The following is a 12,368-nucleotide window of genomic DNA, read 5'->3' on the forward strand; positions in this document are numbered from 1 at the left end:
CATATAGTTATGCTTATAATCAATTTTTAAAGTTATAGTGAAACATATTTAGCTACTTACTTACCTGAGTAAGAAGCATAAAGGCATTATCTGCCCTAAGATGTTTGGTAAGAAATTCCACACAATGTGCTTCCAAGGCTGGGACTGCATATTTCTTAGCAGTATAAAGAGTGGTCATAACTGTTTCTGGACCAATTTGAACTTCATCTGAATATAGAAATCTGGAAACAATCAGGAAATCTCAGTGATTACCAGTAATGTTTTAGATAAACAGCGTTAAACCTCTGAGGAATATTTTCAAAGATAATGAGCAAATTTAAAAATAACCAAATTTTGCTGATGCTTTCCAGTCTACAGGGCATTTGCACATATATCATCTCATTTTATTCTCATGCAATCCTGACAGACAGGTAGTCTCTACATATGACAGAGGTTAAGTGAAGAGCACGTGACACACCTATATCTCTAAGCCAAGTTCCTTTTACCACCCCACAGTTGCTTAGGACAACAACGTTTCACTTGCCCCTCCCTCTCAAAGGATGCTTCACTTAAGAAAATCTACAGAGTCGAAGTTCAGATTTCTAAATGCCAAAGCATTCCTTTTTTCCTGACAATGCCTTTTTCTTTTTTTTCTTTTATGTTGATAATGCCTTCCTAAGTGGCCACAGATTGGAGTACTGGGGCTTTGGAGAAATAAAGCCATTTAATAATATATTTAATGACCCCATGTTGCCATAAGCTTTTAGGATTCTGAGGTCCAATTTTCTCTTAAAATACTGCCAGCAATATCTCCAAATACTGCTTTCCTCCAGTTTGCTGGTCCTGACTGCTAAGGCACTGGATAGATCAGGTTCACAGAACTGCAGATAAAGCACAAGGTTCTCAGTGAAGACGTGGGCAGTTCTTGTTGAACTATACTGGTGCTTTGTGTATAACTTGAGGTGTCCTCTGTGGCACCTCATAGACCCTTGGGTGTTTATTGCCCAATTCTTGGCTATGTTCAGGAGAGCTGATAATGCTGAGAAGTACAGCATTAGGAACAAGTATTTCATTTTAGTGATATTAAAGGCACTAGCACACTTACTACTTACTTTCCAAGGACTCAAGGCACAAAATAAATGTTTATGAAAATCCATTAATTCTTTCAGAATCCTCTACTATACTGAAGTGAACAAGGCAAGCTCTACCTCATGTACTTAACCCTCTACCTTTCAGCGCTCTCCTCTTTTTTTCCTGTGGCCCACACCACCATTCAAGATGAAACCCTAGCCTGCCACACCCCGTACCTTTCCACCCTAACCAAATCCTGGCATTTCTGTGATAACAGCACTAACCCCACAGCTATCTTGAGTGGAGGCTGCTCATTCTCAGGTTCTCTTCTGGTTTACGTTCAGAAATGGTGGCTGCTGTTTTTCTGGACTACACTGTTTTGTTTTTAGGAGGTACTGGAGATTGAACACAGGACCTTGTACATGGGAAGCAGGCATTCAATCACTGAGCTATATCTGTTCCCCAATGAGAATCGATTTTTTCATTTATTTATTTGTTTTTAGGAGGTACCAGGGACCGAACCCAGGACCTTGTACATGGGAAGGATGCGCTCAACTACTTGAACTACATTTGCTCCTCCAGACTACATTGTTTTCAAACATTTTTCCAAAAACTCCCTTTGAAGACTCAAGTCAGCCAACTGAATCACTCATAACCTTCATATGACATTAAATGCCATACTTATTGATGAGCTCAGGATATTAAAAACCAAGTCAAATATATAAATAAATTTTTAAAAATTAAAAAAAAAAAATCAAACAAAGCCAAGCAATGCACAGTTTCTATCAGAAGAGATCTCACAGTTCAGGCAGGGGGTGGGGGATGTAAAGAGAAGAAAGAATAAATTAACATATGTTGAGTGTCTACCATATGACAAACACCATCTCCTATAATGGGCCCACAAACAAGGGAGGTGCTTTTATCCCCATTTTAAAGATGAGGAAACCTAGGATGAACTCTCTGCCATATCCCACCACGTATCACTTCTGGGCTTCTGACTGCTTCCAGGGCTAGACTACAAGAGCTGTTTCAATTTATGTGCACTCTGGAAGCGAGTGCTTGGACTTGTACCTCTGTGCCATCGCGTGCAACTATGCGGCTTTAAGTAACTTATCATCACCGTGAACCTCTCTGAAAAGATGAGAACAGTACTAATATCAAATATAAAGTATTTAGAAGAGTACCTGACAAATAATTAGCCTCAATAATATTAGCCATTTATCTTTATACTGTCTCATTTTTAAAAAAATCTATTTTCCTCTGCCTTTTGGAAGACTTCTTGTTATCTTCTAGCCCTTCTATTTTTACTCCCACTAAGCACACTTAAATTTCTAAGAAGTTGTTTCCTAAACATTCCTTTTTTCTCTCCCCAGCATCACGTCTGTTTCACGGATGTAAAAATGTTCTCAGAGCTCCAAAATAATACTAATCACAGTTTTAAAACTTTTCATGTTCCCTGAATTACATGCTTCCCTAGAGTCAGTCGTTCTCTTTATCTTAGTCTTCCTAATTCATGGCCTGATTTTCCTCATATGCCAAATGATTAATGATTGTCTCCAGGCTCAGTATTCTAGCAGTTGATGTGTCTTCTTTGTTGTTGTGTACGTAGTTCTGTTTTCCAGATAAAATTCACTCCAAAATTCAAAAGTTGGCCGGGAGCTCTGTGAACATGGGCGGTTTACTGACCGGCACTATGCTTTGGAGTGGGAAGCCAGGCTGAAGGCTGGGCCTCCCCGACGCCATTATAAGGAGAGCTTTATCCTGGGTGCCAGAGCATACCAGCAGTCCTCGTACCCCTGGGGAAGTTTTCAAGTTATTTAAAGAGAAGCTTGTTAAGTCTTCGCTGGGCTTAGTCTGTAAGAGCTGGTTTAGGGATAAGCAGACTTTCAATTAATTTTCATGTTTTAGTCCAAACTTCTCATTTCCACCCTTCTTACAAACAGCTCCAAGGGCCTGAATTTTGGGCTGCTTTGTTATTCAGCATTATTGTGGCAAAAGCATAATCCAGGGTGATAATAGTAAGTGTGCCTGCCTCAAAAATCTGTTCTGAAGTTTGAGTTCATGGAAGGTCCTTGGGAACAGTTAACAGCACACAGTGGGCACTCATTAAATGTTAGAGATATTTTTGTTCTGGACATGCTCATCTGCTTGGGTACCAGACATTCATATGTGAGTGTCCAGTTGGAAACTGGGGTCTGGAGATGAGCAGAGGCCTGGAGATACAGCCAGGGGAGTATATAATGCCATGGGTTAATGGAGGAAACAGAAGTTACCCCATGTCCCCTTCTAGCCATCACTCCATTTCTGTGTTCTCTTTTGCAATAAAACTTCTTGAGAGGAATGTTTATTTTCTCCTGTCATTTTCTCCTCAATCTACTCTAATCAGTTTACTGAAATCATTCTTGTCCAGGTACCAATGGCCTCCATGTTGCCAAAACTCATAATCAATCCAATGTCCTCATTTTACCCAATTCTCAGCAACATTTAACAGAGTTGACATCTCTTTTTTTGAAATATTTCCTTCAACTTGACTTCCAGGATGACATCTCCTTGCTTTCCCTTCTGCTTCCAATGACAGCTTCCTCCTGGGCTCATTTTATCCATGTGCTACATCTCCACATGCTGAAGTATCCCATCATCCTGGTACCTCTTTTCTCTTCACTATGTACATTCCCTCCCCAGGTACTTTCATTTAGTCTAAATACCATCCACCTTAACTTTCAAATTTATGTTTAGTGAGAAGCTCTTTCCTAAATTCCAGATTCATATATCTAACTGCCTACTCTACATCCTACCTCCATGTCTTGGGAGTCCTCTTGGGTCTATCTTCAAAATATATCCAGAATTTGACCACTCCTCACCACGGCCATACTACTACCTATCAGTATCTCTTGCCTAGACCAATGCAAAAGCCTCTTAATTCTACTCCATTTCCACTCTTTTATTTCCTTTACAGCCTTATCTCCAAACAACTGTTGGGATGATTTTTTAAAAAATGTAAATTAGAACATGTCATTCCCCTGTTCAAAACCCTCTAAAGGATATGTTCCCTATCACATACCCTCCATGGGCTCCAAAGCCCTGCATGAGTTTGGCTGGCCTATCCCTTTGATAGGCCTACCTATCTTCTACCACTTTCTCCCTTGCTCACTCTGCTCAAATCATACTGGTTTACTCTTGCAGTTCTTCTAGCAGGAGAAACTTAGGATCATTACACATATTTTTCTCTGCTTAAAATGTTTTTTCCCCTAAGGCCTGGTCATTTTTCTTCAAAAACACTTATCTGCACACATTACATTGGCTCTTTGTTCCCCACTCTAGGAAGTTAAGTTCCACGAGGATGTGGCCTTTTTCTTGTTTACCTGCTCTATCTCCAATGTCTAAAACAGTGACTGGCACAAGGGAGGTACAGAGTAAGTACCTGTCAAATGAACTGAGGAACATCACTTAAAGATCAGGCAGATTAGAACGAGCAGTTTCTTCAAGTTCAAAACCTTTCAAGAAATATTAACAAAAAAAATGTTAACAATTCAAGTAGTTAAAATAACAGAAGTAGGCTCAAGCTAACCTGCTTTTCCAACTCAACTACCAACTATCAGATATCTTTTTATCACATATTAGGAAACTACAGTATCTATGTTTCACTGCCAGCCAAAACCAAAGTTTAAAAATCAGTCCAGATATCAACTGCAGAATAGAAAAATGATGGAACCTGAAGACAAATACTTTGACTATATGGTAAATAAAAAAATTAGAAATCAAATTACACTGTCCTACATTTCAAGGACTCTAAAATTAACTAACTCATTTTCAACAATTGAAAGGGAGTGACTGGTTAACAGTGTCAGTGAAACTGAAATAAGCAATTTCTCCTCTACATTCTTATCACAGCAATCTAATTTTTTTCCCCAATGGAATAGGCTAATCAACAATATTTTTAGATCAGTGTCTCGCAAACTTTAGCCAGACTAAGTATCACTCAAGGAGAGTATTAAAATGCTCTTAGAGGGAGCAGAGGTGGCTCAAGCGATTAGGCACCTCCCCCTTCCACAGCAGAGGTCCCAGGTTCAGCTCCTGGTGCCTCCTAAAGAAACAAGGAAGACAACAGACAGCAAGTGCAAACAACGAGGGCATGGGAAGAGATAAATAAAATAAAATGCTCTTAAAGTCCCACTTTCAATTATGATATTATAAGGGGGGAGAAATATACAACAAGCATCCCAAGAGAGTATAAGTCACAGACCATTTTGAAAAATACTTTCAGTTCAAAAAATCCAAATGAGCTAAACCCCATCCTCCTGGATCAACTTCAAGCCCAAAACCAAAATGGTCAGACCCTGGCTTCTGAAAGTTTTTCCACCCTTATAAATAAATGTAACTGAACCAAATTACAGAAAATGTGAGGAACAAAGAGAAGAGAAGCAAAAGGCTGCCATCATCTCACCACTGCCCCAGGACTTTGATGACCATTCTGGTGTTTCCTTCTTCCCTGTCTCTAGGAATAGTGTTTCTTCCATTTCTTCTCAGTTGTCACAGTCTCGAATGGGTCACTTATTGTAAATATTTTCCAGGCTATTATCTAGTCTTCATAAGTACCATACTCAGTGGCTGCATTCCATTCCATCCGTTCAGGGACTTATCCTTGTTTACCTAACCATTCCCTACAGTTGACCACTTCCTCACTACTATAAATAATACTGCTGTAAATAGTTCTGTACCAATGTTTTTCAGTACTTGAATACTTCATAAATGTGTGTGGGGAGTGTGTGTGAATCTACAGCCAAAGTGTTTTCCAAAAGGGTTTTACCACCACCTCTGTGGGAGACTACTAGCATGAAGATGTTACTGTAAAAACACTTTTTTAATTAATGGGAAGGAGGAAAGTACTTCAATATTTTAATTTGCACGTCTTTAATTAGTAAAGGATTAAACATTCTCTATGTTTATTAGCTGTATTTTTTCTCTGCCAATCTATCCCATCCTTTATCCATTTATTAACGGGATCTCAGCAGTACTTCTCTAATAGTGTGGACTTTTTATTTAACTTATTGATCTTCTTGATTTAGTTGTGAATCTTTGCAAGACTAGCTATTCTGTTTCACTGACATCACCCAAAACACTATTTTCATATCAACGCATTCTTCTAAGGCAGCTGGAACCATCCTAACATAATGAAACATACATGGTCTTTAGTGTGAGTTGGCTCTGTCATCTTGGGCACTATACCACCTTCCTGCCTCATTTGTAAAACTGGAGAAAACAGGAGCTCCACTCCCTAACGGGTTTGTTTTTGTTCAAAGATAATAATGCCAAACTTTTAGCTCCTTTCCACTCAAGAAATTAAGTCCACCTTCTCTCCTTAAATAACTAAAAATCAAACTTCCACACCGATGGCGGGTTTTTTTAAGGACCTTGTCTGCAGAAACACAAGGCAGGTACAGCCCCACTTACTTGATCTGGTATTCCTCTTCCCAGGAGCGGGGTCGCTACAACCAATACTCCCGCTAACAGAAAAGGACTCGGAATTCCGAAAAACAAAAACCCGAAGCCATCAGTCCCGCAAAGCTTTTCAACCACTCCCTTCTCGCCCACCGGGATAAACCTGCGCAGAGCGTGTGCTCTATCAAATCTAACGGGCAATCAGGACCCGATCCGCGCCCTACCCTTGCCGCCTCCCTAACGCTGAAGCCCGGGCGACCAATCCACTCTGGGAACGCGAAAGCGACAAGAGGCACGCAGGCTGGACGAAGACAGTTACGTTCACTTAAACAGCTGGAAGGCGGCCATGCCACTGAGCCCTCGCCGAGCATCCCAGGCTCGGGAGGATCCGGGCCCGGGGCGGGAGCACCCGGCCCAAGGTCACGGCGCAGGCCGCGCCCGCAGGCGGCCCGGCTCACCTCAGCAGCGCCAGGAAGGCGGCGGGCTCCACGTCCGGCAGCTCGATCTCGGCCGACGTGGTGGCCATGCCGCCGTTGAACATGGCGTCGAAGACGGCGCTGCCCGCCGCCAGCACGAAGCGGTGGGCGGGGATGCGCTGCGGGCCCCCGGCGGCGGCGGCGGCGCCGCGGCCCTTGCCCAGCACGAAGCGCACATCGCTCAGCAGCTCCGAGTTGAAGAGGAAGGCGAAGCGCTCCTTCAGCGACGCCTTGGTCGCCTGCCAGTTGTAGAGCGGCTCCCTCTGCAGGGGCAGCAGGGGCCCCAGGGGCGACGGCGGCGAGCCCGCGGGGCCCGGCTCGGCCTCAGCGCCCTGCTCCTGCTCCCGCGGCGCGGCCGGCCCGACCGAGGCCATTCTCCAGCGGCGCGGCCCCGCCGGCTACGGAGAGCGCTCCCGCGGCGCCGCCGCCATCGCCCAGCCCGCCCCGGAGGCCGGCGCCGCCCCCCACACCCCCGCCTTCCGGGAAAGGCGCTTCCGGGGGCGGCGCGCGCCCCGCGGCCCCTCCCTGCCCCTTCCTGCCGGGAGCCGCGGGGCGCGCGCCGGCGCGGGGGCCGCCTCGGGGCGGGCAGGGGCACCCGGGGCGCGGCTCGGCCCTCGGCTCCCGGAGCGGGCGCTGCCCCGGGCCACGCCTCAGCCCACCCGCGCCAGCCTCCGGGCGCCACCTCAGTGGGGCGGCGCGCCCCGCAGCCGCTGCCTTCCTCTTCCCTTCAGGCCCCTCGTCCCCAGCTGCGGAGCCCCCTCGGGTACCTAAACCGAGTCCCCCGAGGAGCTGAAAGTGGAAGGGGGCGGAGGTCGTCACCGAGGGAGCAGGTGGGGAGGAGGTGGCGTGGTTCCTGGCAGCCCCCACCCAGTCACGTCCGGGTCACCCCTCCAGAGCGCCGCTGCTCTGGTGGTAATTTCGGGAGCAGAGCCTGGGGGCGTGGAACCCCACTGCCCTCGGGGCTGCAGCGCCCTTTCGCCCCAGGCTGCCCTGCTATTAGGTCGGGGCCTGCCGGCCTCAGGGCCATTTCCTCTTTGTTGCAGGGTCCTCTGCCCCACCTAGGCCGCTCCTTCCATCCCTGTACTTGAACCCACCTGCTTTTTCCTCTGCTTTTCCAGCACTCGTTTTCTGCCCCTTCCACGGCAAGAAGCCCTGCCTAAGCCTGAAGTAAAGAGTAAATGGAAAGGGCAGTGTGACTGTGTTATCCCCCCCCCGGAAGTACTTACAGTGTGGATCCTCATTTTACGGGGCGGTGGCCTCCCCTGCCCCTCTGCAGTGAGGCATTCCTGGGTCAAGCTGCTGTTAAAGGAAATAGTTGTTGCCCAGCAAGTGTAGTTAGAAACATCTTATTCTTTCTGCGAAAAGCCTCACGGATTACAAATGCCAGGTTATCAAATTAGGTCTCAAAGCTTGGCTTTCTCCTGAAAACCCACCCCACCTGTCCCACCCTCCAGAGGAGACTTCCAGCTCTTAGGCATTCAGAGTGGCAACTTGTTTGGGAGAGGACCTTGCTTAGGAAGAAGCTTGAAGTAGCACTGAAGTAGCAGATGAGCAACCCTTTCTCCAAACCCAGGTTAGAGAAAAGAAATGTGCGTGGTTTTCTTCAAAATGCCAGGGAGAGATGTTTAAAACACGTAGTGGAATGACCATCTCAAAGCCCTAGTGCTCAAAGGCCTAACTAGCTGTAGGTCTGTGCTCAAAAAGATGAAGCAGACATCTCTTACTTCATATTTATATATTCTTCTGGTGAGAGACTTGAGGTGGAGCAGCTACCTGTGATGAAAGTACGGGGTGGGTGCTGAGGAAATGGGTGGATGATATAGAAGGGAAAGAAGGCAGGATGTTGGGGACTGGGCCTTGTCCACACAGACAATGAGATCCAGAATCGTGGGAAGAGTCATAGTGCAAAAGTCCTCGAGGCCTGGAGTCGGGCACATAGCTGCAGAGGGTAGTGTGTGCATGTGGTGGGGAGTCCGTGGCATGGAAACAGTAAGAAAAATACTATCATCCACCTGGCTCTAAAATATATGGGTGGTGGGTCACCATCTTTCCCTGGGGATGGTTGCAGGGGATGTGGGGTCTCCCAGGAAAGCCAGTTTTGTTGCATCCTAGGATTGATTCATCTCAGAAACTGAAAGTGCCTTCCCTCACCATAGCTTCTCTCTAAGCCTGTCCTTCCATTATCTCCAAACGACAGAAATCTGAGCCTTTAGTTTCGTGGTGCCTTGGAGAAGCAGTGGCCACATAAGGGATGGTGCAGTGTGGAGGAAGGACTGTCACCACAGGAGGCAAGGTGATGATCAAGGCCAAGAATTCAGCAGGGAAAAGAAAGGGGAGCAAGAGGTAACTGGGAGAATGTAAGCTCCTCTTTTCTTCCCTCTTGAGAGTCTTTGGAAATATTTGGTAAAGCCTTGGACTTTCCACAGAACTTGACCGAGGCTAAACAATAATCTACAAATAATTTTCTTTCATAGATGGCTTTTAAAAATCTAAGATCAATCAAGCTTCACATATTATATTTGGTGGTATATCTCTTTACCTGTTTTTAATCTAAAACTGTTCTCCTTCCTGTTTTTGTTTTTCATGATATTGACTTCTTTGAAGAGTCCAGGATTGTGGAGTAGAATGGTCCACTATCTGGAATTGCCAGATTATTTCCTCATGATTCATGATTAGATTTTAGGCTAAGCAGTTTTGGCAAGAATAGGATGCAGGTGATGTATGTATGTCTTTTTTTTAAGGATTTATTTATTTTATTTTATTTCTTCCCCCTCCTCCCTTGTTTGTGCTCACTGTCTGCTCTTGGTTCTCCACAGTGGCGCAGGCCAGCTTGCTTTCACTAGAAGACCCCGAAATCAAACCCAGGGCCTTCCATTTGGCAGATGGGAGCCCAATCTCTTGAGCCACATCCACACTTCTGAAGGCACATGAAGTTCCACTGTTGGTGATACTACGCTTCATCACTTGGTTAAGGCTGTGACTGCCAGCCCTCTCCATTATAAAGATGTGTGCCTCCTCTGTAATTAATAAGTAATGTATGGAGTGATGCTCTGAGACTGACCATCCTGTTCCCCAAAAACCCTTTCACCTAGTGGTCTTAGCATCTTTTGATGATTCAAAAATCTGAGTCAGTTATTACAATGGAAGTTGCAAAATGGTGATTTTCTAATTCTGTGATTCCTTCGGCAATAACAATTGACATTACTCTGTGAAGAAAATTCTTCCCTACTCCTCCTCCTCCTCTCTCTCTCTCTCTGAGTATCAGTATGGACTCATGGATTTTTTTTTTCAATGTGTCATAATCTATTACCAAAAATTGTCCATACTTTACAGCCCTAAGAAAACCTCAAGTGTACCAAAGCAAAAATAGTATAGGCTACATTATTTGGTATGGAACAATAAAGTAATAAATTAATACCCAAAAAAATTGTGAGGTTACTAGATATAAAAATGTATGAACTGCACTCAATCACTAAAGCATAACAAAAAAACTCTCTACTAAACTGGGAATAATAAAAATCAATAAGGAAATACAAGAAAAGAGAAAAAAAATCAATGAGGCAAACATTCTGATCCCTAGCACAGTGCCTAGATATATCCTCAATAAATATTTGTTGAACAAACTCATTCAGGAGTCAGAAAAAGTACAAAACGAACCTAAGGAAAGCTGGAGAAAGGAATTATATATAAAGGCAGAATGATTTTTGCTTTTATCTTTGAAGGAAAAAAATTGTTTTTCCTGTTTTCTTAGTTTCTAAGTTTTCTAAGAAAAGAAATTCTGTAAACTAAATAAATCTGAGCTGATTCTTTGATATCAAAAGAGAAACACATAAACCAGAAGTGCAATTAAGACATAAACTATACTTACTCTTCCAAAACTTTCTTTTTCCACCTAATATATTGTGGAGATCCTTCTGTACCAAGCAGTTTGGAGTGGAATGCCATCAAATGTTCAAAAAACAGATGCTAGATAACCTATTGAGAGTTTAGATATGAACTTCCAAATTCATGTTATGAAGTTAGCTTAACTATGATACCCAAACCTGACAAGATAGCTCATAAAAAGCAAACTATCAGCCAAGTTCATATATGAAATTGGTATATAAAAATATCAAAATGAAAGCAAAGTGATTCAAAGGTAGTTGAATTTAAGGACATGGAGTTTTCACTGCAAATATGGACATCTTGACTGAGGTGTCAAAAAGGATTTCCGTATACTCATTGACACAACAATTTCCCTCTCAGGTATTAACCTCTTCTACATATGTATAGATCTGTAAAATAACATATAAGTACATTAATATCATTGCAGATTTATTCATAATAATAAACTATTGGAATTTCCATCAAGTTGCGATATATTCATATAATGGAGTACTGCACAGCCATTAAAAAGAATAAGGTAGTATTATATATACTGATAGAGAAAGCTCTTCAAGTTATATTGTCTGGTGAAGAAGGAAGAGAAAAAACAAAAAATAAACTATAAAGCTGCAGTAATACAAAGTTTACTAAGGCATTATAGCTTAAGGATTGTCTGGGCCTGCTTGCCATATAACAATGTATTAACCAACTGTTGGCCTTTGGCCTCTCCCTGTCTCAGCTTCCTCACCTGTAAATTTATTATTATAGCAATAGCTATGTCGTAGAGTCAGGAGTGGATCCAGGCCTGAAGTTTATACAGTTGGAGGAGGGGATCTTTAAGAAAAAGAATACAAAATTATGAATACAAAATTAGGTAGAAAATTAGAATATATGGGTATTCATTGTTTGGAATTTTTAGACAAATTAGAAGAGTGGGTATTTATTTAGGACGAGAAAAATATCATACCAAATCACACATTAAAAAAAAAAAAGGTGACATATACTATAAATAGTACAAAATCCAGAAAGTAACATAAATATTTTAATTAAATAATTGTGTGATATACTTCTTGTGGGGAAACATTAAGTTTAGTTTTCACAAAGGGAAAGCCGAAGCTGGCTCTGCAGTTCCAGGAGGAAGGGAAAGAGGTGCTAGTGGCTATGGCATGCCAGGAATTTGAAAAGTGGCCCCAAAACTGGAAGGGCCAATGGTGAATGCTGGGGGGTGGGGCCAATAGAGAAAGCCATGCCAAATTTGTACAGCACACCAGGAGGGAAAGCGGCACTAGGACTGCCCGGCCCGCCAGAGTGTAGGGAACATAGGAGCGGCGACTAGAGCAGAACCGCAGAACTTAGATATCTTGGGTAGGCTGTAACCCCTTAAGTACCCAGTCAATAGGGAACAGGGGAGGGACCTGTTAGGTTTAGCATATAAATGTCAGTGTTTCTTGCTGTTTGGCATGCCAGCTATTTTATCCAGGTCTTGCAAGATTGTTAATAAAATTCTTTTCTCCTCCACAATTTGGTGAGCTTCTGTTT

General features: G+C 43.5%; 1 protein-coding gene and 1 long non-coding RNA gene across 5 annotated transcripts in view; one reads left to right on the top strand and one right to left on the bottom strand.

Moving 5' to 3' along the window:
* The window catches only part of BTBD1 (BTB domain containing 1), a 48,626-nt gene extending 41,225 nt beyond the window's left edge, over positions 1 to 7,401 (bottom strand). The window contains exons 1-2 of the mRNA XM_004472097.2: positions 6,948 to 7,401; positions 65 to 221 (exon numbers count right to left, since the gene is read on the bottom strand). Of these exons, the coding sequence (XP_004472154.2) occupies positions 65 to 221; positions 6,948 to 7,339 (549 nt within the window). The 5' untranslated portion in view covers positions 7,340 to 7,401. The remainder of the gene's footprint in view (positions 1 to 64; positions 222 to 6,947) is intronic.
* Positions 7,402 to 7,530: 129 nt separating this feature from the next.
* On the top strand, positions 7,531 to 10,122 carry LOC101415514 (uncharacterized). Of its 4 annotated transcripts, none has more exons than XR_002792952.3 (5): positions 7,531 to 7,795; positions 8,420 to 8,538; positions 9,163 to 9,308; positions 9,570 to 9,684; positions 9,782 to 10,122. It is a non-coding gene; the product is annotated as an uncharacterized lncRNA (long non-coding RNA). The 4 variants fall into 4 exon arrangements; XR_002792953.3 differs by having other exon boundaries at positions 7,531 to 7,728; XR_001119464.4 differs by having other exon boundaries at positions 7,533 to 8,538; positions 9,570 to 9,679.
* Positions 10,123 to 12,368: the final 2,246 nt, after the last annotated feature.

The sequence above is a fragment of the Dasypus novemcinctus genome, chromosome 3 (genome assembly GCF_030445035.2).
Source record: "Dasypus novemcinctus isolate mDasNov1 chromosome 3, mDasNov1.1.hap2, whole genome shotgun sequence".
NCBI lineage: Eukaryota > Metazoa > Chordata > Mammalia > Cingulata > Dasypodidae > Dasypus > Dasypus novemcinctus.